The 23,120-nt window shown below is 36.3% G+C and overlaps 2 protein-coding genes and 1 long non-coding RNA gene across 33 annotated transcripts in view; 2 read left to right on the plus strand and 1 right to left on the minus strand.

Moving 5' to 3' along the window:
- Positions 1–691, minus strand: part of STS (steroid sulfatase) — a 114,919-nt gene extending 114,228 nt beyond the window's left edge. For all 31 annotated transcript variants that reach the window (XR_006931236.1, XM_040703438.2, XM_046899665.1 and 28 more), the window contains exon 1: positions 603–691. The gene's annotated coding sequence lies outside the window, so the exon portion shown is untranslated. The remainder of the gene's footprint in view (positions 1–602) is intronic.
- Positions 523–23,120, plus strand: part of PUDP (pseudouridine 5'-phosphatase) — a 61,940-nt gene continuing 39,342 nt past the window's right edge. The window contains exon 1 of the mRNA XM_416851.8: positions 523–633. Within this exon, the coding sequence (XP_416851.3) occupies positions 552–633 (82 nt within the window). The 5' untranslated portion in view covers positions 523–551. The remainder of the gene's footprint in view (positions 634–23,120) is intronic.
- On the plus strand, positions 661–22,489 carry LOC124417146. The gene is made up of 3 exons (XR_006931237.1): positions 661–1,115; positions 16,371–19,140; positions 22,353–22,489. It is a non-coding gene; the product is annotated as an uncharacterized LOC124417146 (long non-coding RNA).

Raw genomic sequence — 23,120 nt, forward strand, 5'->3', positions numbered from 1 at the left:
TGTTTATATGTTTTTACTGCTTTATTCCCTTCCCACAAACAGTTTTACACAGATTTGAGGTTCTTGAACTACAGCTCTAGTTACAATCCAGCAGTAGTACCCCTGTGGATCTCTACATAGGCACAGCAAAACTGTGAGAAAATGCTGTCTGCAATAACAAAAAAGGAAAAACTTCCCAGTCCTTCCAGTGAGCAGCATCCAATAGGATTAACAAACAAACAAAACAAGAAAAAGACACGCAGAAAATAGGAAAGAGGAGAGGAGAAGAGATTCTATAAGCGGTCCCTCGGCGCGGCTGCCCTCGGGCCACCCCGCGGCTCCTGCCCTGCGCCTCCAGTGAGTGCACCGCGCTCCACCCACCGGCTGTGCCCGCGGGCGCACGGCGACCGTTGGAGCTGGGCAGGACAGCACAGCACGTAACGGCCCGTCACCCCCATCCTGCCCTGCTCCGCCCGCCTGCCCCGGCGGCACTACCGCTCCCCGCTCCCCGTCAGCTCCGGCTGCCGCGCTTGCGCCGCCGCCACCCGGGGCTCGGCTGCTGTGGCCTCGCCATGTCGGCTTCCTCCTGCTCCTCCACGGCCGCGCTGCGGCCGGTCACTCACCTCATCTTTGACATGGACGGCCTGCTGCTGGGTGTGTAACCTTCGTCCCCTTTCCCCTACAGCTTGCCGGTGTCGCGCTACACTGCTCTGTGGAGGGCTGAAGGCGGCGGTGAGCAGCCCCGAACGCGCCGCCCCTCAGCCCAGGCGCCTCCCGGGCTGCGGGGCCGAGCGACCGGGCTGTCCTCGGCAGCCGCTCATTGCCGGCCTCCTCGGCGGGCAGGCGGCCAGTGCACTCCGGGCAGCCTGATTGAAGGGATTAAAGCAACAGGAAACGGTGTTTTCTTCCTTCTCCTCGTCGCCCTCTGCTTTTTGTGGCTACATTCTGCCTGATTTTAAAGCTTTAGAGAGCACAGGGCGCTTGCCCTTAAATTCAGCGTGGCTATTGGGAGAGAGGTTGAGGGAGTAGCCTGGGGTTAAGGTTCTGCGTTGAGTGCAGAGAACAGGTTTGCAGCTATTGGAGGAAGCTACGGGTGGTGAGGCTGCCCTGTCTGGGGAGGGCTACGGAGCAGCCAGGTGTAGTGAGTCCACGAAGCTGAGGGTTGTTTTTGGTTTGCAAGGTCCATGAGAGCACCCTTTAGGCCCTAAGTATTTAAAGTGGTTGCTGTTTCCAGCAAAAGTCTGGAAACCACTCCTAAATTTTGTATTAGAAGGACTTTATCAGGATCTGAGGGATCCTGAAGGATCCTGAAGCTGACAGATCATGTCAGCTTTGTGCTACGTCTGGATTGGGTCTTGCGGGGTTTGGGCTACATTGTAGCCTTTGTGTTTACTTTAGCTTCTTTCGGAATGGGGACCTTGTACTGCATGCTTCCTGTAGAATCGTGGAATAGTTGGGAATAGTTGCTGTGTATCACAGTAGAGGAAGCACCTTTGGATGTGGGTGAATTCTTAAACAGTGTTATGTTGATGCATATGCCTTCCTTCTGCAAAACTCAGATTGTTGCAGTTTCTAGAAAGACTACTGTCAAGTCCAATGAGTTCTTCTGTTTCCAAGAAATGTCTGTTTTTTCTCCTTCCTTCTCTTGCGCAAAGGACTAACAGAATCACCTTCTTTCCAATAAATGATACTTTATCCATCCTTCACCTTATTATAATATGGTCAAAGTCATTAGCGTATAATTGTTTAAAACCAAAATAGGTTTGCTCCTATTACCAGGAGTAGTTACAAGCAATCTTTGGTTTCTTTCAGTTTGTGCCATCTGCAGTCTCAATACAGTGTGCAAAACACTGGTTAAGATAAGTTGTTTCAGTTTCATTTTCTGTGTAACTACTGGAATCTCAAAAAGCCTGAGGGTGTGTTGTTTTATCTAGAAGCAATTATTTTAATTTAATTCTTATCTAGAAGCTTCAGAAAACCTTTTTTTTTTTTTTTTTTAAGTGTAATTTCATGCAGTACTCACCAGACCAGGACTGTCTACATAAGCAGTGGGAATATTTAGGCCTTGGTGATATGAATGTATAAGAATGCTAGATCAGTTTTAAGTGAACTTATTGTGCATGAGTATTTAAAGGACAGAGAAGTTAGCACTGGATGATATTCTGGGATCTAAAGACTTTTTTTTCACAGATACTATCCTGTCTGTATTTAGAGATTATATTTCTGTAACATATCAAACAGGGAGGGAAGATTCTGAATCATGTTTAGTTCTCCAGAGTTCTGGGGTTTATACATTTAAGAAGCATTAGAAATGTTCTGAATTGTGAACTATGCCTCAAGCTGGGAAAGTAAATTACAAAGAATTCATAGTTCTCAGCCTAAGTTTGCCAAGATCGAGGCACTCAAGGTTTAAACCCACTCCTTGCTGTTATTAAATCTGCCTGTTTAAAGTATTGCACCAGATAAATACTTAGTTGTTTTCTGGATGAAGACTTTATGCATGCTGATAAAATTTATTTTTATCTGTAAAAATGGGACATAATGTACTGCTAAAGTGTTTATTTTTTCATGTTTTTGTTCCCCTAGTTACTCTTACGCTCCATTGTGGATGTAATTTCTTTCATTTACAAACTTATGTAGAAAGAATGCGTTGTATTCTAGTAATCTTTCAGCTATGATGAAAGCCATAATTGTGTGTAAAGTCAAACTGAAAATACTCCTCAGTGTCTTCCAGTACAGAGACATAAAAGGGATGCCACCCTGATGATTTTCACGTTAACCTCCTTTCAGAAAACTTGTACATTTCAGCCTCTAAATACTTTTTACCGTGTTTAGAGTTATGTGTGACTGGGTTCTATCACAACTTTAAGATAATTTTCAGTGAATGTGTTTGTTTTGTAATGATCCATACGAGGCAGAAGGCAGTCAGCAGACTGCTTTGACTTCCCCAACATGGGGAAGTCTTACTGACTTCCTCCAAGAGGAGGCTGAGGGGATACCTTATTGCTCTCTTCAAATACCTGAAAGGTGATTGTAGTGAGAGTGGGGTTGGCCTCTTCTCACTGATGACAGATAACAGGACAAGGGGAAATGGCCTCTAGTTGAGCCAGGGGAGGCTTAGGTTGGATATCAGGAAAATCTTTACAAAAAGGGTGGTTAAGCACTGGAATAGGCTCCCCAGGGAGGTGGTTGAGTCACCGTCCCTGGATGTGTTTAAAAACTATTTGGATGTGGTGCTCAGGGACATGATTTAGTGGAGGGTTGTTAGAGTTAGGTTGGTTGTTATGGTTAGGTCGCGGTTGCACTTGAACTTGATGATCTTTTAGGCCTTTTCCAGCCTGAGCTATTCTGTGATATATATGGGGGAAGGAATGAAATAAGGGATGCACATGATATTTTCTTTTTAGATATTTTCTGCCTATCCTGTCTATTGTGAATGTTCTTAACGAGGTAAGCGACCGTATTGACGTAAAGTATGTGAGAAATAAAATACCAATTCTTAAGTTTCCTGTTATTTTTTTTTTTTATGTGTTACACAGTAATTACTGAAGATGTTATAATAAATTACATATTTCTGGAAGCCACAGAATCACAGAATGTCAGGGATTGGAAGGGACCTCAAAAGATCACCTAGTCCAATCCCCCTGCCGAAGCAGGAACACCTAGATCAGGTCACACCAGACTGCATCTGGGTGGATTTTGAATGTCTCCAGAGAAGGAGACCCCACAAGCTGTTGACATTTGCACGAATTATTTCTTCTGAAATAGACAACTATGTTTTCAGTGATGGATGTCTAAAACTATATTTTTGCAACTTTTTCAAGTGCTTTAATAACTGGTTATTCTTTTCAAAATCTGAAACTTTAAATATTGCAATTATTTTTGCTCCAAAGTAGTATGTGAAAATATATGTCTGATTTTGGAAGTTTCCATCTAAATTTCTCTGATTCTATAAAACAAATATTAATTATATATTTATACATATAATTAATATTCATATATATACAATGACAAATTGAACACTGAAGTGATCTAATGTTCTTGCTTTCTATAGCTGACATTTGTTTCTAATTGAAGTATAACATAGGAAGGTTTGCAAAGTATTTACAAATTTGCATAACTGTGAGTGTTAAATGAAGTCTAAGGTGCTCACTTGACTTTATTTGACTTTGGAAACAGTCTCAGTGCTCTACTGTAGAGCCTGCATCTATATGCTTTACATACCTAAAGCTAGGCCTACCGTTGCTGAGTAATCTTCTGTGAGTTTAACTCCCCCATTGTTTTAACATAATTGACTCTGATTAAGTTGTCCTTGAGTCCCACCTTTATACATCAGCTTACCTTCAATTTTGGTTCCTGAACTGTCTCTGGTTATTTTGGAGTCCTGTATCATTCTTTGAAGCATTACTTTGTACCCTTTTTTCAGCACTTATAAGCAATGTGGTCCCTTTGTCTGCAGTTTCCTCTTTTTGGATTACCTTCTCTTTCACCTTGAGCTGTTGGATGAAATCTTTCTTTTGTTCATCATTCCATCTGCTGTTGCCTGGAAATTAAAACTGGAAAACAGTGCTGTCACTTAGTAAATAAAATATGTGAACAGCGCCAGTAGACAGCTTGTTACTAAGTAGGTAAAATTAATCAAAGGATTTTTTTTTTTCCAGGAAAATCCAGCAGTGCATAAGCTGCTACAGAGTAGACAGTGTCTGTACTAGTATAGTAGAGTTATATCCATCATGATTATAGATATGCAGCAAGATTTACGTACGTAGTTTAGAAGTGGTGTTTGCTTCACTGTATAATATAACCCCAGAGGAACAGGAATAACTACATTTTGTTTTTTGATATTCTGCTGAACATATTATTTATTTATTTATTTATTAATCATCACTTTTGTAGATTAAAATTGCTACTTGCTTTCCTATAACAAAGGGAATCCTGTCTGTGAATGCTCAGAATTTGCATAGCAGGTTTTTCTTCTCGCTTTATGCCATCACTACAAAAGACTATTCATCTAACTGCTAATACATAGTATAAACAAAACTATTAAACTTCTGTACATGCTGTACAGAGTTGGCTAGCTAAAATAAAAATCACAACAGAACAGAAAACATTACTTGGAGATCTTTGGTACCTAATTGTGCACTCTTTATTTAGTTGCACTGCATACTATCTGCTACTGGCGTTTTAGCATATTGTAAAAATATGCAAAACAAGTGTTGAAGAAAGAAGGGTGGTTAGTGATGGAAAAATAAGCAAGACACAAGATGGTTGTCAGTAGGCAAATGCTGTGAGATCCAATAATAAATAAAAAGAATCAAAATGGTCATTTAAGCATAAGTAGAATTTAGTTAGCATTGTCAAAACATTGCAGGATGACTCATAATTGGAATAGCAAAAGCTATGTGGTTGTATCTGAAGCTACTACTGAAAGTAAGAAGACATGCGAATAAAAAAAACTATGCTTCATATTCAGGAATTATGTTATTTTTGCTCCTAAAACACTGTAATAGTAGGATGATATATTTAACAAGGCAATTCAAAAAAGACTATGCCATTTCCTTCGTTTTGGAAAAATCAAATGAGGTAACTCTTACTGAATCATGAAGATACATTGCAGTTGTCCTTTAGAAGAACAATAAATAACTAAGACAGTGTAACATACTTAGGATCAAGTAGTGTGCTTTAAAAGAATTGAAAATAGGTATCACTGGGCTGTTAATATCTAGTGACAAACACATTTGGCATGCTTCAGCAGACTGCAAAATATAAACAAATCATTTATTTTCTTCTGAATGAAATGAATATAGTTATGTATGCATATAAATCTATACAGGCACAGAAATACTGTTAACTACAGGATAGAGAATGAGATGATTAATCTATTGTGATACAATAGTTGATCAAGGAGCTGAGATAGAAAAAGTTAAAGAGAGGTGATGTAATTAAATAACAAGGTGCTGTAGACACCAACTCTTATTTAACTACCTGTTTTTCTTATGAGATCACAAATTTTGTTGACAAAAATTTGAATTCTTGTGCAGGAAGTAATTCACGTAGAAAACTTCTTTGTGGTATGACGTGACACTTCACAATGTTTTTGTGATTAAATGTGAATGATACAGGTTCACTGCAGACTTAGATGTTAAGATAAGTCATTAAGGACCTGTTTTTTAGTAGAACCCTGCAAATATATTTTGTTTTGTTCTGTTGGCTAAAAAAAACAACAACAAATATAGAATTGAAAGATAAGAGCGAGTAGACTAATGAACGCTGCATAGGGTAGGTATGTATGAGAGCAAACACTATCATGATTAGAACTTCTGAACCTTGAATTCCTGGTAAGTTTTCAGAAATGATGAAGTGCACTCCTGGACTATAGGTACTGGGAGGGAAATACAGGGGCAGATGCTTTAGAGTTAGAAGGGTTAGCTTGGTACTTGCCAGTGAGCAAGGGCTGTAACCCTTTAAATCGTGAAAAGTGAGCATTTGCTCAGAATAAAGCTAGTAAAAGGCACAAATTAGATGCTAAAGATCAGGAGAAAGATTTAGGTTGTTCATCAGCATTTCATGTTAATGCTTATTTTAGTATTGTTTGAACATACCTGAATAGGGAAGAGAAATTTTTAGACTTACTCCTTGTTGGATTTTTTTGCACATGGTTCTTTTTTTCCTTTTCTTCTTGGAATGTGGGTAGATACTGACAGTCCAATACAAAACAACTTTTCCCATCCTTTAGGTCTTAAAACTCTTTGGCTCATCTAAGATGGGAGACCTGACTGCAAGCATAAACTATGCCATGAACTGTGTTGAAGAGGAACTTGTCACACCAGGCTTTGACTCTCCAGTTTCATTGAAAAGAAATTCAGGCATATATGACAGATAGCAGAACATTCCAGCAGGTCACTGGGTTGAAATTTTGGAAAACCAGAACACAAATAGGATTAAATGTTGCATTTGATCTGGACCTAGATTTCTGGGGAGCTGAAAACATTTTAACCTGGAAATTATGTTCTGTACAAACTACATATAGGATAGGTTAATATTATACATTTCTATATAACCTCTCCTGATAATTAGGAAAACTGCTGTAAAAATATTTCTTAGTTTTGTACTTGAAGCTGAAATAAAATTAATCTAACATGCATACAACCTAACACTTTAGGTTTAAATTTAATCATATATTTATTTTTGTTAATTTTTTTGTTAGGAGTAGTCACAGCCTTCCATAAATTATTAACCTTGCCAGTGAAAGAGCGTATTCAAGCAGATGTTTCTTAAACAACTTAGTTTTGCAAGATATCATTGCCATAAATCATGATGTCCTACACATGATGTTCTGACCATTTGCAGAAGGGCAAGAACTATTTTAGGCAACCGGAATGAGAAGTTTTCTCCTTTTTCAGTCACCATCTCACTAGCATGGAGGTGTTTGGATTCTCATGTGCCACTTCTTATGAATTCATGCACTTTTAGTCATACGGGGAATCTGATCTGTAGGATAGTTGAATTCAGCTGCAAGTTAATTTCATCGCAGTGCTGTGAGATCCACAAGAGTTTTGGCATTTTTTTCTTTCTTTCTAGTATTACCTGCCTTTCTAATGTTACCCATTGTGACAAGGTTGGAAGTCATAAGTTTACTCTCACTTTCATTTCATTGCGCAAGTTGCCTAGGAGATCTCTGTTACAAGAAAACTGGTAAGAACTCCATGCTGGAGTTTGCTTATGTGCATGCTGTCTGTTATTTTACAGTGTGAATGGAAGGTTAAAACAGCTTCCTATTTCTTCTGCATCAGAGCAAATAGTACCAATTCAGCTAAACATCAGTTCTCTCTAGATTGTCCACTATTATGGCTTAAGTGCAGAATTAATCTTCTTGGGCTATACACTGGCAATCTTGGAAGCCTATTTCCTGCTTCCAGGTAGTGGAAACTTACTTTCTTGCCATTCTTAGTTTTCACCTGAGTTTGGGAAACAAAGAATGAAACAAAAATACTCTCTTGCCCCTAGGTTCTGTACTTGTATCTTGTTGCAAAAACAATGCAATTAAGGATATTGTTAGGTTAATTCTTATATGGTTCACGAGCACATTATGAAGATGCATGAAACAGCTCTTCATTGAGAATTAGCTAACCATAAATAGAACAGCAAAGGTTTGTCATGTATCTGAAAGCTAACATTTTCATTTAACTGCTTCAAGAATTTTGGCAAAGGCATAACAACTGTGCTATCTTAGACTATAACTTTTATTATTTCCATGATTGATTTGCAGATTGTACATTCACCTTTGTCTGTTGTTTGTGGCTAGAATTATCCAGAATTGGAACTCAGTCCAGCATCTGTTGAATAGGTTTTTTTCATTTCTGTAATTGTTACTGCATATCAAAATACACTGAGCAGCATTAGTAATGATCTTCTTTTTCTCCATGAGGAATTGAGTGCAGTGCTCCCAAGCTGAAACACTCGTGACTTGATTTTAATATTACACATAAATTACACACAAATTCAATGCTGTTCTGGTACTTATTTATTTTAGTTGTGTCAGACTAAAAGCATTTGGTTTTAAAAGGAAAAAAATCCAGCATGTTAAATATTTAAATCCCGAGAGATTTCAAATTTCTTGTGTTAATAATGTGACATGCATCCAGTTCTTTTGGAGGGCCTTTATCAAGTGTAGAGGGGAGGTGCTGAGAATCTAAATGTTCTGGTTAGTGATTTTAAAAGTGCACTCAACGGTTTGACCATTTATGAAAGTTATTCTCTTTCTGTGCCTTAGTGCAGATTTTGCAGTCTGTTTGTAGGTGATAAGGTTTTATATTTGTTAACTACATACAATGTTTTGTACATAAAGTTTCAGTTATTTTGCTTTGAATGTAAATAAGAAGGTGCTATAAATGGAATTTTGCACAAAAAAAAAAGGTACATAGAATTTTCCCTTTCTGTAACACTATTTCCAGCTGCCACACTCCAATTTCCTTTTTAGTTGAGGAAAAAAAAAAGACGTCAACAAACTTGGATTTGTTATTCTGCATAGTGACAACAGTTATACAGGATGCCATCTTGGGCCCAGCTCTGTAGCTTGTCTGACTACTTGCAATTCATTTGTGTGGACTTTCTCTAAGCTGACTAATTGAACTCTCAAGAGTCTAATTTTTAGTGACATTTTATTGTGCATAGCCAAAATTCTGCCGAATTCTGCTCTTGAGTTCTGCTGGTATATTTTTCCCAAGAGGTAATCTTAATCTGGAATACTTGCTTTTGTACTTATTGAGTTCTTTTGAGGTGCTTATTCTTAACTATTTTTGACTTTTTTTTTTTTAATTGATAATAGATTGTTAATGGTCATGTTAGTTCTCACCAGATGATCGTTCTTTTAACAATGGGGAACTATATTAACTAACAACACATAAGCAATTGGGCTAAATGTCGTCTCTTTTCAAGCTTTGTATATGTTGCTTTTATTGCAGAAAACTAGTTTTTTTTGTGGGCAGCACAGAGACCACTAGTACTTCTTGCTGCTTTTGTTCTGTGTTTCTGTACCTCTCTGTATTGATCATAATTTTTTTCACAACACTATTGAGATGCATTTAATCAAGAACATTTCTGTATCTTATAATGATTCTAACAGAAATTCCTGACCTTGATTTTTTTTTTTTTTTTTTCCTTTCCCTCTACCATAATGATGGTGATTATAATAATAACGTTCCTACTCTTAGATCACTGCTGACCTTTATTAGGATATTTTTGGCACTTAAAACAGGTTGATTATCTCCTATCTATTTATGCCATTTTTTACTTACTTCAGTAACTGATAAAAAATGTTTGTCAGTTTCAAGTGGCTTACTTTTATGGCTAACAATTTTTTTCATCATATTTTACTTCTTGAAAGGTTGTACACTTTTGATACACTTTTATCGATACTTGTTGGCAGTATCTATAATGTTGCCTCTGCGTATGCTTCCATTATTTTTAAGCATTCCATAATAGCATTCTATTATTTTTAAGCATTCCATAGCTTATCATAATTTTTAATTTCTCTTATATCACCGTTTTCTGTAGTAGTTTGTCAATAAATCTGATTCTGTAATTTGTGAGAACTTTTGTTTAAGTAGACATTGTTCTTTCCTAAGTGTGGTTTTGCTGTTTTTACATGTAACAGTTTGTTTTAAAAATGTAATCCTCCTTCCCTTTTAAGGCATAGGAAGTATTTATTTATTTTTTTCAGTCAACAAATAAGTCCTTGAAATCTCTCTTTCATACTGCATATATTATCTTTTATTTCTGCTATTGGTTTCCCTGTCTGCTATGTTTGTGAGTGGTTCTTCTTGTGTGGATAACACAAGAAAACTGAAAAGAAAGCCCATTTTATTATTTGTCAGCTTAGTCTTTCTATCTACCATCTATAGGAATTTATTAATGACCTTTGTCACTGTGAAATATGTACAGTGTGATACAGTGTCTAGTTCTCTCAGCTCATTAATACTCGTTCTCTGACCTGATGTAATAGTTCCAGTAGCCCTTGTATAACCTTTGCTCTCTGAAGGTACTTGCTGGTCCTTTGCTTGTGGGTGCTGAACTGACTGGGTTTGCTGCCAAGCAATTAATGTTTGCTCCTGAACAGTGGCCATATGCTCTGCATAAATATTAGTTAATTCAGGTTCTCTTTCACAGCATGACTGTACACTGCTAATTGCTCACTCATGTCAGGGCATCTTTTTGGACACTGTTTTTGAAACTGTGTTTTGTTTTATCAATCCATGTGGGTGTAAACTGTCACATATTCAAACTATAGGCCCCTGTTTGATTAGAGACTGGTCATCAGAGAAAGTGTCTTTCTTAATTTATGAATTGTTGTGAATTGGACATTGGTCATTTTCATTCAGAAACATGTCTAGGGAAAAGAATAAAGCATTGCACTAATATTCAGAGAAAAATGAATGAAAGATAATGTGTGTTTTGTGAAAAAAATGGGATTACATTGTAGTGTACCAGAAGGGCTGAAGAAATGGAAATCAATGGATTTGAGGTGACTCATGAGATGCTATTTAATTTTAATTAATTGCTGTGTGGTTGAGAGGTTTTATTTTTTGATAAATAAGGATGTATTTGTAATTTACATACAGAAAGCTTCCTTTGCCTCCCTGTCTCTTCAGGATGGGAGAGTAGATCCTTGGATGACTGTAAGGTGACATAACTTCTGCTACAAGCCCATTGCTGCAAAAAAACTACACCATATGAAATGATGGATCTTTATGCTAAGACTTAACCTCTCTTATAGCGTTATATTGGACTAATTAAAAGTAGTTTGCCTTTTGGCTCTGTGGAGATGGAGCTGCGAAGAGCATGTAGCAGTGGAATAATTTTTTTATTTCTAAAAAATTAAAAACAGTATTTCATAGGAAATATATCTCAGGGAAATAAAAATACTTAAGCGCTAGGGTATTGCAACATATCCAATTTCTACTTCAATGCCTAATGAATTGATATTAGTTTTAACTTGACCTTAAGGTTTTGTGAATGAAGAATAAAGAGCAAGAGGTAGCATTCTTACTTTGGTATGTCTCTTTTTCTGTGTTCTAGAACTCTCAAATTTTTATCTGGCAAATTGTACATTATTGTAATATTTAGTTTGTAAAAATATGTGATTCACCACTGACTTTGCATAATTTTCTCTTTATCATGACTTTGCCTGTTTTTAGAGTGGAACTGAACTTTTTTTTTGTCCATCTTTTGGAACCTGTTACAGAGAGCAGGTTATTAGTGCACTGTGCACTTGGTAATGCTGTAGAAGAAAAAGGAAAAACTGAAGCACGTGTTTTATGAATGTGAAAGAGAGGATATGTTTTATTCAAAAAATGTGTTAAGGTAACGAGCAACTTCTCAGTAACTCCAAAACTGCAAAGGAAAAAGCCTTAGAAGTATGCAAAAACTTTCCTGAAGAAATATCTTTCCATAAATGAGAGTTAACAATAAAACTGAATTCTATAATTCTGCATTACACACCTTGGTTTTCCTTAGTCACTGCTCCAAGGGTTTACATTTCAGAATCTGTGTAGCTGATACCTCTTTGCATTATACTAGTTAGAGCTGCTTTCTATATAGCACCCTCCCCTCGCCCCACCCTGCCAACACCCAACAGTTGTGAAAGATGCTTAAATTGAGTGTTGGTTTTTCTTCTTCTCCTCTCTTCTCATTACCCTAATTAACTGAGAAGAGTCCATATGATCTAATCAATTTCTACTAACAGGGGAAAAAAAAAGATCCATTCTCTAAGATTTACAGCAACATCATGGAATTTATTCCAGTATTTATCCATGTCCATTTCTAATACTGTAGTCATAACATGAAATAGATTGACATTTTCTTTCTTCTTGTAGCTTTCATGGGTCTAAAACAAATGTTCCTTTTTGACCCAGCTATTTCTGTATTTATATGTAGAGATTGTCAGAATGCATTTTTTTTTCCTTCATGTACTCTTCAGTAGAGATTGTTTACCTTTCACTTGCAGTTCTTACAGTATATTGCATACTGAAGTTGTTAGCTTCTGCTTTATATCTATGTTCAAGAAATTATATTTAGTGAGTGTTTTAACCTTATTTTTAAGTATATCTCAAAAGAATTATATTAAAAAAAAAAAAAAAAAATACTCCCAGTACACTTTCTGGACTGGATCCTACATTTTCTTTCCTTTCATTTCATCATTTCATCAAAGCAGTCTTCTTGTGCTATGAATAACTGAATAGCTGATTAATAGTAAATCTATATCCTGGCTGGATAATTTGCTTCTGTTTAATCATATCTTACATGTCTGCAGGAGTCAGACTTGGAATAGTAGACACGAGATCTTTATTGGAACTGTTTTGTATTCTAATAAGAAAATATAGTGTGACTGAAATGTGTTTTATGACAATATTGTTTGAAAACTACGTCCAAGACAGAGAAGGCTAATAGAATAAACATTGTGGAACATCTGAGATTTCTTGTAATAGAAAACTATAGAGATTTGTTGCCATTAGAATTGAAAGATAAAAGCATCAGCTCCTTAGAACAGAATGGAACAAAGTTTTATAGGTCATTCTTATATTAATGATTTCTAGCTGTTATTTTTTCCCGTGCCTTTTCAGTTGCTCATCAGAGAGATTAATTTTTTTCCACATTTCCTTAAACTTCTCACCACTTACTAAGTGTGAAGCTCCCCGCACTGCACTTCAGGCACAGTTTGCTCATTTACAAGCAGAGTGATAGCAAATTGTTGTTATGGAGCAAATAATTCTTTTTTTTTTTTTTTGTAAATCTAATTTCAGATTAGTTACTATGGAATTGAAAATGCTTACCTTATTTGAGGTATTTATGTTTAGAAACAATGAGTTTGATTGTTTCTTGCTTGTACCATTGTACCTTAATTGATTCAGGCAATTTGTTGCTAATTTTGAGCAGTGAGAGAAAGAATTCTGGATATTTTTCTGTTTTGTTTTTGGTTGTTTTTTGTTTGTTTGTTTGTTTTTTGTTTTAGTTTTTGATTAGAAGGAGGAAAAATGGGGCTACTTTTGGAAGTAAAGCAGGAATGTGTATTTATTGAGCTCATGCTTTGCCAGCCTGTGTTCTGCAAGTGTTGCAGCAAGACTAAGCACACTAAGCACACCCCAGTGACGTAACTCCTGCATCAGGTTTATTAAAGGTAAACCACAGGAGAGTGAAGCTGCTTGTTAATTAAGACAAAAAAACTCTGACATATGCTTGCAGAACTGAGGTAGAAAAAAAGAGAGATTGAGTGAAAAAGGAATGACAGCTAGTCCAGTCCAGAATATCAGCTTTTATTTTAGCACATTAATTACATGGAAGAATGAAATGGTGGACTACAGCTTCTTGCATTCTTTGCAAGTCTCTGAACACGTATTTTTTATTTCATTTACTAGGGTACACAGTAGTGCTTTTTGTAACTCTAAGCTGTCACATTCAAAACACAGTCATAACATAACATTTCCATTATGCCCAGAACCATTCTCTACTAAAATAAGATTCAACCTCTCCCCTCTGAGATAGCTGAAAATGTAACCTTAATAGCTGCTGTCAGAGCATCTTCTTCCAGCTTCGTATTTCTCCTATAGCCCTCATGTGAATTGGGTTCACCAAGGTGCTAGTGAGGTTCTCTGTCTGCAACCTTTTGTAATCACTGTATTCTTTCAGGATTGCAGTGTACATGATTTTTATGTTTTTGTTGTTTGTTTGTTTGTTTTATAAAACATCCATGGTATTGTTATTTTTTCCATGTTTTAAACAAGCTGGAAGAAGTTAGGTTAAATGAATTTTAATGTTTGAAGATCTTGTGCTTGTTTACAGTTATAATGTGTCATAAAATGTAATAATACTGGCTCAGTTTTATGCAAAAAATGGACATCAAAGGAAAATCGGTTCTCAGTCACGTCCTCTCTGCTAGGAAATGTCACTCTAGAAAAGGTTTAAAATCTAAAATATTTTATGTGCAAGTTGAGACTGGTCTGGTACATCTATATTTTGGTACCTGATGCGTGCCAAATTTGAAGTCTCTTTAAAGGCACTTCTGCTAAAATACAGATATTTCTGTGTGCAATAGGGGCATACTGATGCTTCCCCACTCCCAGGTGAAGATCCCTAAAGTGGCTTCAGACTGAGCTGGTTTTAATCCATTTCACAGGTAATTTGCATTAGATATTTAGTTTTGAAATGTCTCCTCCATATCTTACAGGAGCTATAATGCATGCCTCACATTTATTGTTTTTATTTGGTCTTCCAAGTCAGTCTCCATCTTCTGTATTAAGTAGTGACTATGTATGATGGGAGGTAGTGTTCATGGACAGACCGTATAACCTAGTGTACAATTTTCACAACTGAAGCCTATCTCAAAACAAGTTTTTCCACTTAAGAAGGAGTAATGTATTCACTATTGTAATTGTCAGTATTTACTAGTATCACTAGGTAGACTTCATCATATATCCAGAGTCTAAGACTTATAGAACAATTTCAAATATGTATCGGAAAGAAAACTAAACAGCACTTCAGTAGCAGGCCGTGAGCTATCCTGAGAATTATTGTGTGAATATGATATGACCATGTAAGATTGCTGTGTGGTAATGGCCTGAACTCCAATCCTCAGCCTCCCATGTAGGAGACAGCGATTGTAGTCATACAATTTCAGAGAGCCATCTGGCTTGTCTGGGTAGAATTCCACGTTTGTATGTTAGAAGTACCCTAAACTGGTACCTGTAGAATAATTTTGAGGTTTTGTCTATGATTTTCAGACAAACAGTGATTTCAGCTCATGAAATGTAAGTTTCCCCTGTCACACCTCATGATTTGCATATATTTACATCTTTTTTTATTACTGCTTCTGGCTAAGGTTAGGAGTTCTTAGCAGACTGGTTTTAGAGAGATAATGTGGTCAGGTCTTGCAGTATTTCTCAAACTTTGCCCTAGACTGTAGGCAGCCAGCCAAGATCAAATGTCCTCTCTTGGAAAATGAAGCACATTGATAATGTTTGGTTTTCTCTTGTATATTGCCATCACAGAGAAATTACTTTATCAGCTGCTTTACTTCAAGTTTTTTAGATGCTCTTGAGCGGAAGGAAGAGATTAGCTTTATTAATCTATAGTCCTTTACACATCCCTTGTGGCAGTATATTTTTGACACATTGCTGCAATTAAGTTTAGAACATTGTTCAAGGCTACACTGGGAGAATATTTTTCTTTTCTATTAAAGTCACTCTGTCTTTTGAAGTGTTTCCACTATTTAGGAAATTGGCTTTTGGGGCAATATTCCAGTGAGTGATTTAGAAATATGTAGCACTGGAAGTCAAACATGTTGAATTCCCAACTTGCCTAAATCTTTGTATATGTTCTTTTCCTGGGCAAGCAAAACCTTCCTGATAATAAGGAAATTGGTATTTGGAGAGAATGTGGTGTACTGAAGATAATGTTCCTGCTTTTTTATTTTATTTTATTTTCTTGCAGGAGGGAATAAAGTTTTCTGATTCTCTCCCTCTCCTTCAGACTCCTTTTTCCATTGTTTCCTGCTTCAGATTATGAGTTAAACAAAGCATTTCTGGGATATGTGTTCAGGGGAGGTTATGTTATAGCTTTTCCTAGAGAAAGTACATCTTAATTAAGAAGAGTTTTTTTATTATTATTATTTTATTTTACCTTATTTTATTTTATTTTATTTTACCTTATTTTATTTTATTTTACTTTACCTTATTTTATTTTATTTTACTTTATTTTATTTCCTTCTGCTAACTTCAGTAACATCCAGAAAAAGCAACCCTTTTTCTTTCATCTAACTTGCATGGTAGTTTTTTCCAGGTTCCTTGGAGCATTTCACTTCAAAGTAACATTTAAAAACCTGTTTTGCATTCCTGAAGACAATACTGTGGCCATATGTTGTCAGCAGTGAATCAAGAAGATAAATCCCCTTGGTGAAAGGCTGAGTTGGCTGTAAACGTGGTATAAGGTGTTCTTCCAGGAGCTAGTGATTGCTCTTCTGGGTGAGAGTAGTCCTTGTATAATACTGTTGCCATGTTGTAGTTGTTCATATGCTAATGAGAGTGTAACTGACTTGTCACATACATCTTAAAAACCCATGCCTCTGCTAGCTGTAGGTTTAGCCCTAACAAGCAGATGTTGGCACCATGTCAAATGCTTTTTCATGGTTGTCTTTTTTTTTTAATGCTTAAAGGCTTTCATGAATGCCTAAGAGCATATCAGATAGCTTCTATGCATCAATGGCTTTTCTACTTTTAAACTAATTAGGTGTTGTCACATAATTGATGCTTAATAAGTGTAGTTTTAAAATGTTTTTAATTACGTCATATATATTGTCTGAAATACAGATTTATCTTTAGTTTCTCATGTGCTCTGCTGTACTGGTGGCGGAATATTTTTTTTTGCAGCTCCATGTCAGGAAACTATTTGCATGGCTTATTCTCAAACTGTTTTTTTTTTTTTGTTTTTTTTTTAAGAGCATTTTGAATTTATTGAGAAGCTTCTTCCCCACCCCAAAGAATTAAAATGTTTCTTTGCGTACAAAATGAGAAACTGACTCCCTCTTTAGCTCTGTATAAGAATTCTCCCAGTAGTATAATCCCAGAGGAACAAATATGTGATGCTTCTTTGGGCACAGTTCTATGCAGCTATTATTTTTGGATACTAAACTTACATTATTTTTTGGATACTAAACTTATTTTCCTTTTATGCCTGTTACCAATATGTTGAATTTGTGGTAAGATGTATGGTATCAGAGAAAGACAAGCAGACTGACAGTGCTTTAACTGAGTTAGCCAGTGGCACTGTGTTTCCTTGGACTTAGTGAAGTAATCACTGTGTAGCATACTGGTATATCTTGGAGTGTACTTCTATTAATATTCCAGTACAACATAAGAAATAGATTTGCAAAAATTAAAGCTCCAAGACTTCCTGCTCTCTACTAAAATGAATAATGGATCATTTCAATGATTTTTTTCTAAGTGCTAATCAAAAATATAATGATTTGCAAATCACTGCTCAAATCAGAGCAGTGATTTTAATTTTCAGCAATTATAGTCATTATATTTTCTTTATCTTTCAGAAATTACTGTTTATCAGTTATGTAAAATGGTTTACTGAGTAAACTGTTCCTTATGATTATGAAGCAGCTATTACTTAGTGCTTGCTGGTTATTTCAATATAGGTTTTACCTACCTTAAGCTTTAAGTAACAATAAGATAAACTTATTAGTACTTATGAAAGCAGATTAGTCCAAAGTTATAAGCTTGAATACTGTAGTAAAGTTTCATTTGACTGATTCCATGAGCCACATTGTGTTTGGATTCAGCCTCCTTGACTGTGGACATCAACACCCCATGCCTTGAAATTTAGGCATGGCTCAAATTGTTTGATTGAGCACACATAGAAATGGTATTTATTTCCTTCTGTGACAGTGACTGAAATGATTGCATCTGTATGGTGACAAATTTAGGTTTCATTTTTTTCATAAGCAAGTTCATTTGGAAGCAACAGGGGGGAATGATATAGTGAAGAATAGAACATTCTTGTTCCTTCAGTCCTCAGGAGGCCCTCTTTGCTTAGGTGTTTCAACCCCCAACCCTTTGTGCCCTTAAATCAACAGGCTCCAGGTTGATTTGGATTCACTGGCTATCTCTCTTCTAGGTTTTATTGTTTAAAAGGCAGCTGACACCTTTAAAACACCTCTCCCTCACCCGCGTCAGTTTGTGTGTGTATTGTATACACACATCAAATATAACAAAAATCTCTTGAGATGTTAGAGAATTAGGCTTAGATCCTAAGGATAGATTTAAAGGTTGAATCTCATTTTCTGGACTAGTGTTGTAACTGCTAGGCTATTGTGCAGAAAGCAATTTCTGTTGCCTGTGTTTCTCATCCACCTTCTTGCTAAGCTGCTGTAAGTGATTCTGAGGTCAGCTGTTAAATTGCTGTTTTCTTCAGCTTTTAGCCATCACAAATAGGTGTAGTCTCGCATTTTTAAACTAGCTCTCTCAGTGATGCCAGGATGAATGGAAACGTGCTGGGAGGGAACTGCAAGACATATTACAAGACTGTTGTCTACTAAAGATTATTTAAAAACAAAAATCTTAATTCTTCTTTCACCTCTTAATGGTTGTTTTGCTATCTCAGGAACTTTCTAATTCTTCAGTGGTTCTGGATGGTTTGAGCTCAATTTTGCAATTTCAGACTTGTTCCAATGTCACTTGTATAGTCATATGATGGTTTTTGCATTGTTGATGCTGTTTTTGTCTGTCTTGTTTGACTGCTAAAACCTAAAGGGGAAAGGTTCAGATTCCATGTGAAAGAAATGGTAAATGATAGAAAAAGAATGGAGAATGAACTATACACCATGTTTATTCAGTGGAATAGACTATTGCTACTTGAGTGACTGGTTGTTATAATGCTGTTGAATTTTTTATGTTTTAGTAATCTGCCATTTTAATAATCCTTTTTTTTTTTTTTTTTTTGGATCAAACTGAACTGTAATTGATAAACTTTTTGTGGATAGTATCTTGCATTACTTTTTGGTTTAAGAGAATGTCTTATTCTGTTCTAAGTTTGTTGTTCACAGGCTGTTGGTTTCCTATTCTTTTTTCCTGCTTATGAGAAGCACCAATAGGATCTTGCAAGGTTTGTGGATACTTACATAAATTTTATCCTGACAGTGACATTTCATAAACTCTGTAATAGTCCATATACCATTTGGAAATATGGCATGTCTGTGTTTCATATTCACATCCATGGACTTTTCAAGAACTGGTCCAACTTTGTGATCAAACAAGCAAAGCACATGTACTACTTGTGGGGAGAATAATGCTGAGCAGTGGGCTTGATGATGAATCTCTTTAGAAGACAAAGCCTTACTAGGAGACATTTGTTCCATGGCTTTTATGCAGTGCTGCAGCAATGGTGCTCCTGAGTCTCGTAGACTTGGCACAGCTCAAATATTAATGAGCTGATCAGCTGTACCTTTCATAGGCTGGAGAGGAAAAAGGACTGTTAGTTCATCATTTTGCATGTCAGTGTAGGTGGACATGAAGCTTGGAGGACTATTGATTGAGTCTTGTCAATTATCACATGCAAAACTTGACAAAGTTGTTCTTTCTTTTGGGAAATCTGTCACTATTTTGATTTTGCCAGTACTACATTTATATCCAGTGTTCTTTCCCACTTCCATTGATATAATGGGAGAAAACAAACAAACACACAACAAGGCTTGTGCTACCTCATATTCAGAAATGACAGAAAATATAAATATGCCTTTATTATATTTATAACTAGAAGAACAGTCTTACATACTTTTTTGAATGCTCATTTTCCCCATCATTTCAGCATCCACACAGATGTGTTTGCAAGTTAGCACTGGGTACTGTGCTAATTGTCACCAAGTTGCAAAAAGCACAGTAAACACTTCCACTTCTATAATTATATTATAGTTTATAATTATATTTTATGCCATAAATGAACATCTGTATGTCTTCATACATTGTTGCATATCTTCTGGGGTTTGAAGGAACATTGTGAAATACTAATAGGAAAGCAAAATCATAGTAATATGTGTGAATTCATTCCATGTTGATGACGACAAAATCTCATGAGGCTTTCCCATATGTGGGCCAAAATTGTGATAAGAATGAGCGTTCATGTTTGAATTTGCCTTAACTGAATACTGAAGATGATTCTCTTCCATACACAGAGAAAAATCTGCTTCACGACTATAGACATAATAAACCTTTTGCTGGAATTAAAATTTTCTCTTTACCTAAGTAAAGCTCTCTCTCCTCCATCAAAATAAAAATCTTGGCAATTTTAGACTGGATCTGATTTTGACTTACTAGAAAGTACTGAATTCATAGGATTGAAATTCTCTTTAGACTTCTAGCTTAAATATTAATCGTAGATATATTGCATCAAGGAAACTTGTTACAAAGGTTGGATGGGTTATTCAAACTCAAAAACAATGGCTAAGGTGAACTTGCATAAACTTATACTAACCTTATTTCCTTGATAAACTAGAGATTATTTTAGATTTCTAATAAAACTATTTGCATGAATTCAGAAGTCATAAAAAAAAAAAAAAATCCTTATTCATTCATGAAGTCATACTCTTCTGTCTTAAGCCATCTTGTATAAGTAAACAGTGGTAAAGCTGAGGTTTAAATACAGAATTGTTGACTGCTGTACCCTTAACCTCAATAGATCTGCACTTCTAATTCTGACTCTGTGGTGATTTGAGCTCATACACCCATGTTTTCTACGGTGGTCTGATGCTAAGTGACCTACAGACTTTTCTGAATGTATGTCAGTGTAATTTTTTTTTGCTAAATCAGAAGCTGAGCAATCCAGAGCCTATGTTATTCTTGTCACTTTATTTGTATTTGTTGTGATTGGCTTTCACGCACTGTAAACAGCATCAGTGGGGATGCCTGTGCTTTTTGTGTAGAACAATTGCTATAAAAATGTCTGCAAGATGATATGTGGCTGGGGAATGCATGTCACTCATTCGCAGTGAACTGCAGTTAGTGGATGAACAGTACGTCATGCTGATGATGTCTGTGTAAAAGATGCACCAAGGGATGAGACCTGGAAATATTAAGAATATTTTGAAAATCAGAAGACAATAAAGGTGAAGTTAATACATGTACTGCCAATTTCAGGGGCTAAGATGCATGTCCTGCTGTGTTCTCGATAAATATTCCTGATGTAAGCTAGCAGCTGGGGTCGAATTCACTTTCATAAACATATGTGTTTATCACTATCTGGTATGCTGTACAGCACCTGGCTAAATCTCCAGCTGCTCTTGCAGTCTGGTGTGAGCCTCATCCAGATTCTTTTTTTTCAATATTGGCTGAATGGATGTTTTGGACATACTAAGATACGACTAGAAGCCTATATTTAAATGCTTGAATTGAACTTCAGTTTCCTTATAGTCATTTTATTTTGTTGATGTTTTATCTGTGTGCCTTAGATTTCTTTTTGAAGATTTACAATAGTTTGAAATTACGGTTTCTTGAATTCGGTAAATCATCTGTTGTGGATTATTTCTTGTTACAACTGGGGGAAAACTTAGCCTAGCTTGTATGTGTGACTGATCTCTCCTGCTCCTGACATGGTGGTATGGTTATCTAGCAGTAAGGCAAATATCCATACTGTGTAAGTAGACTGTTAATTTACACCTCTGTCCTCTTCTCCCTCTCTGGCCACAGACTTGTGGAGTCGCACACTGTCAGAATGATAAGGGCATTAGAGATACCAAGACTCAAGTGTGGGGGACTCCAATCACTAATTAAACATATCATAATTAGCAGTTCCCAGCTGCTGTCACTAGGATGTGGTGACCCGTCTTTGAACATGGAAACATGAAAATACATGGAGCACTGCCTCATGTTTTAAAGTCAGACAGCTCTAAGCCCTAAGTGGGACTTAGGCTGGAATTGCTGCTAGAGAGCAAAACCTATGCTGTCCATTCCAACACAATGCATGTAGCATAATATTTAATTAATAGATTTGATGCAAAGTTATTCATAAGTGGTCTGCAAACTTCAGCATTATCTATCATCTTTTAGTCTGTAATCTAGACATTATTTAACATTTATGTAAGAAGACAAGGTTTTGTTCTCAAGTATAGCATGTGATATTTAAATGCAAGGGGCTATTAAATTGAGTAGCTATACAGTTGAGTCGTTCACTTTCAGATTAATGAAATGATCATACAGATAGGAAGAAAAGTCGTGTTCTGCAACTAGGCTTTTAATTCTGTGTTTTGTTTTTATTTATACTTAGTTTGTTATGTATTGCTTAATAAGATGAGGATTAATTTTCAGTTTCAATTTTCAACTTAGAGTCAACAGTTGAATATGAGATGTACAAGAAAAATCAATGCATCTGAGAAATAGAAGGAAAGTACTGTGAAAATTGAAGCATTTTGTTGTTAACTCACCTTGCTGGGAGTACTCCCTGGCAATATAAAGCAAACAAGGTTTGTTTTTTCCTTCCTGGCGCTAGCCAGCATATCACTTTTTAATGCCAAATCACTTGTGTTTCTTCTGATTCAGAATGATGATGTGATACATTTGATGTATGTTTTATGACTTTCTTGGTTACTCCTAATGTTTTCTCATTAAGTATGATTGGCTGAGAATCTGTAAGCAGTCGTACATCAGCTGTTATTATTTTTCTCTCATATTTGTGCAAAGAACTTTTTATAAACGGTTTGCTACCCTGTTAAATAGCACAGACAGGTGCATTGGTTCTCTAGCTCTTCCTTTGGATCAGTGTCTTTTCTGGTTACCGAAGGGAAAAATAAAGGGGATTGTTCTGGCAGGCAACAGTGCATGTCTTCTGCACTGTTGTGTAGTCACATGATGATATAGGTGCAGTGATGTTTCTCATTTGATTTCAGATCAGAACCATCTGCTGATCTCAGGACAAGCAGATTACTAGGCTAAGCAGTAAGCACTTGTCAGACTGCAAAGGAAGGTCACTGGGTATACTGTAGCCATAGGCTCTGCTTTTTTTTCTTCCGTCTGTCTTTTTCATGGTACCTGTATTAAGTCTTACAATTTAAATGCTGTTGCTTACATCCTAACTATTCAGAAAATGAGTCAAGG

The sequence above is a fragment of the Gallus gallus genome, chromosome 1 (genome assembly GCF_016699485.2).
Source record: "Gallus gallus isolate bGalGal1 chromosome 1, bGalGal1.mat.broiler.GRCg7b, whole genome shotgun sequence".
Lineage (NCBI taxonomy): Eukaryota > Metazoa > Chordata > Aves > Galliformes > Phasianidae > Gallus > Gallus gallus.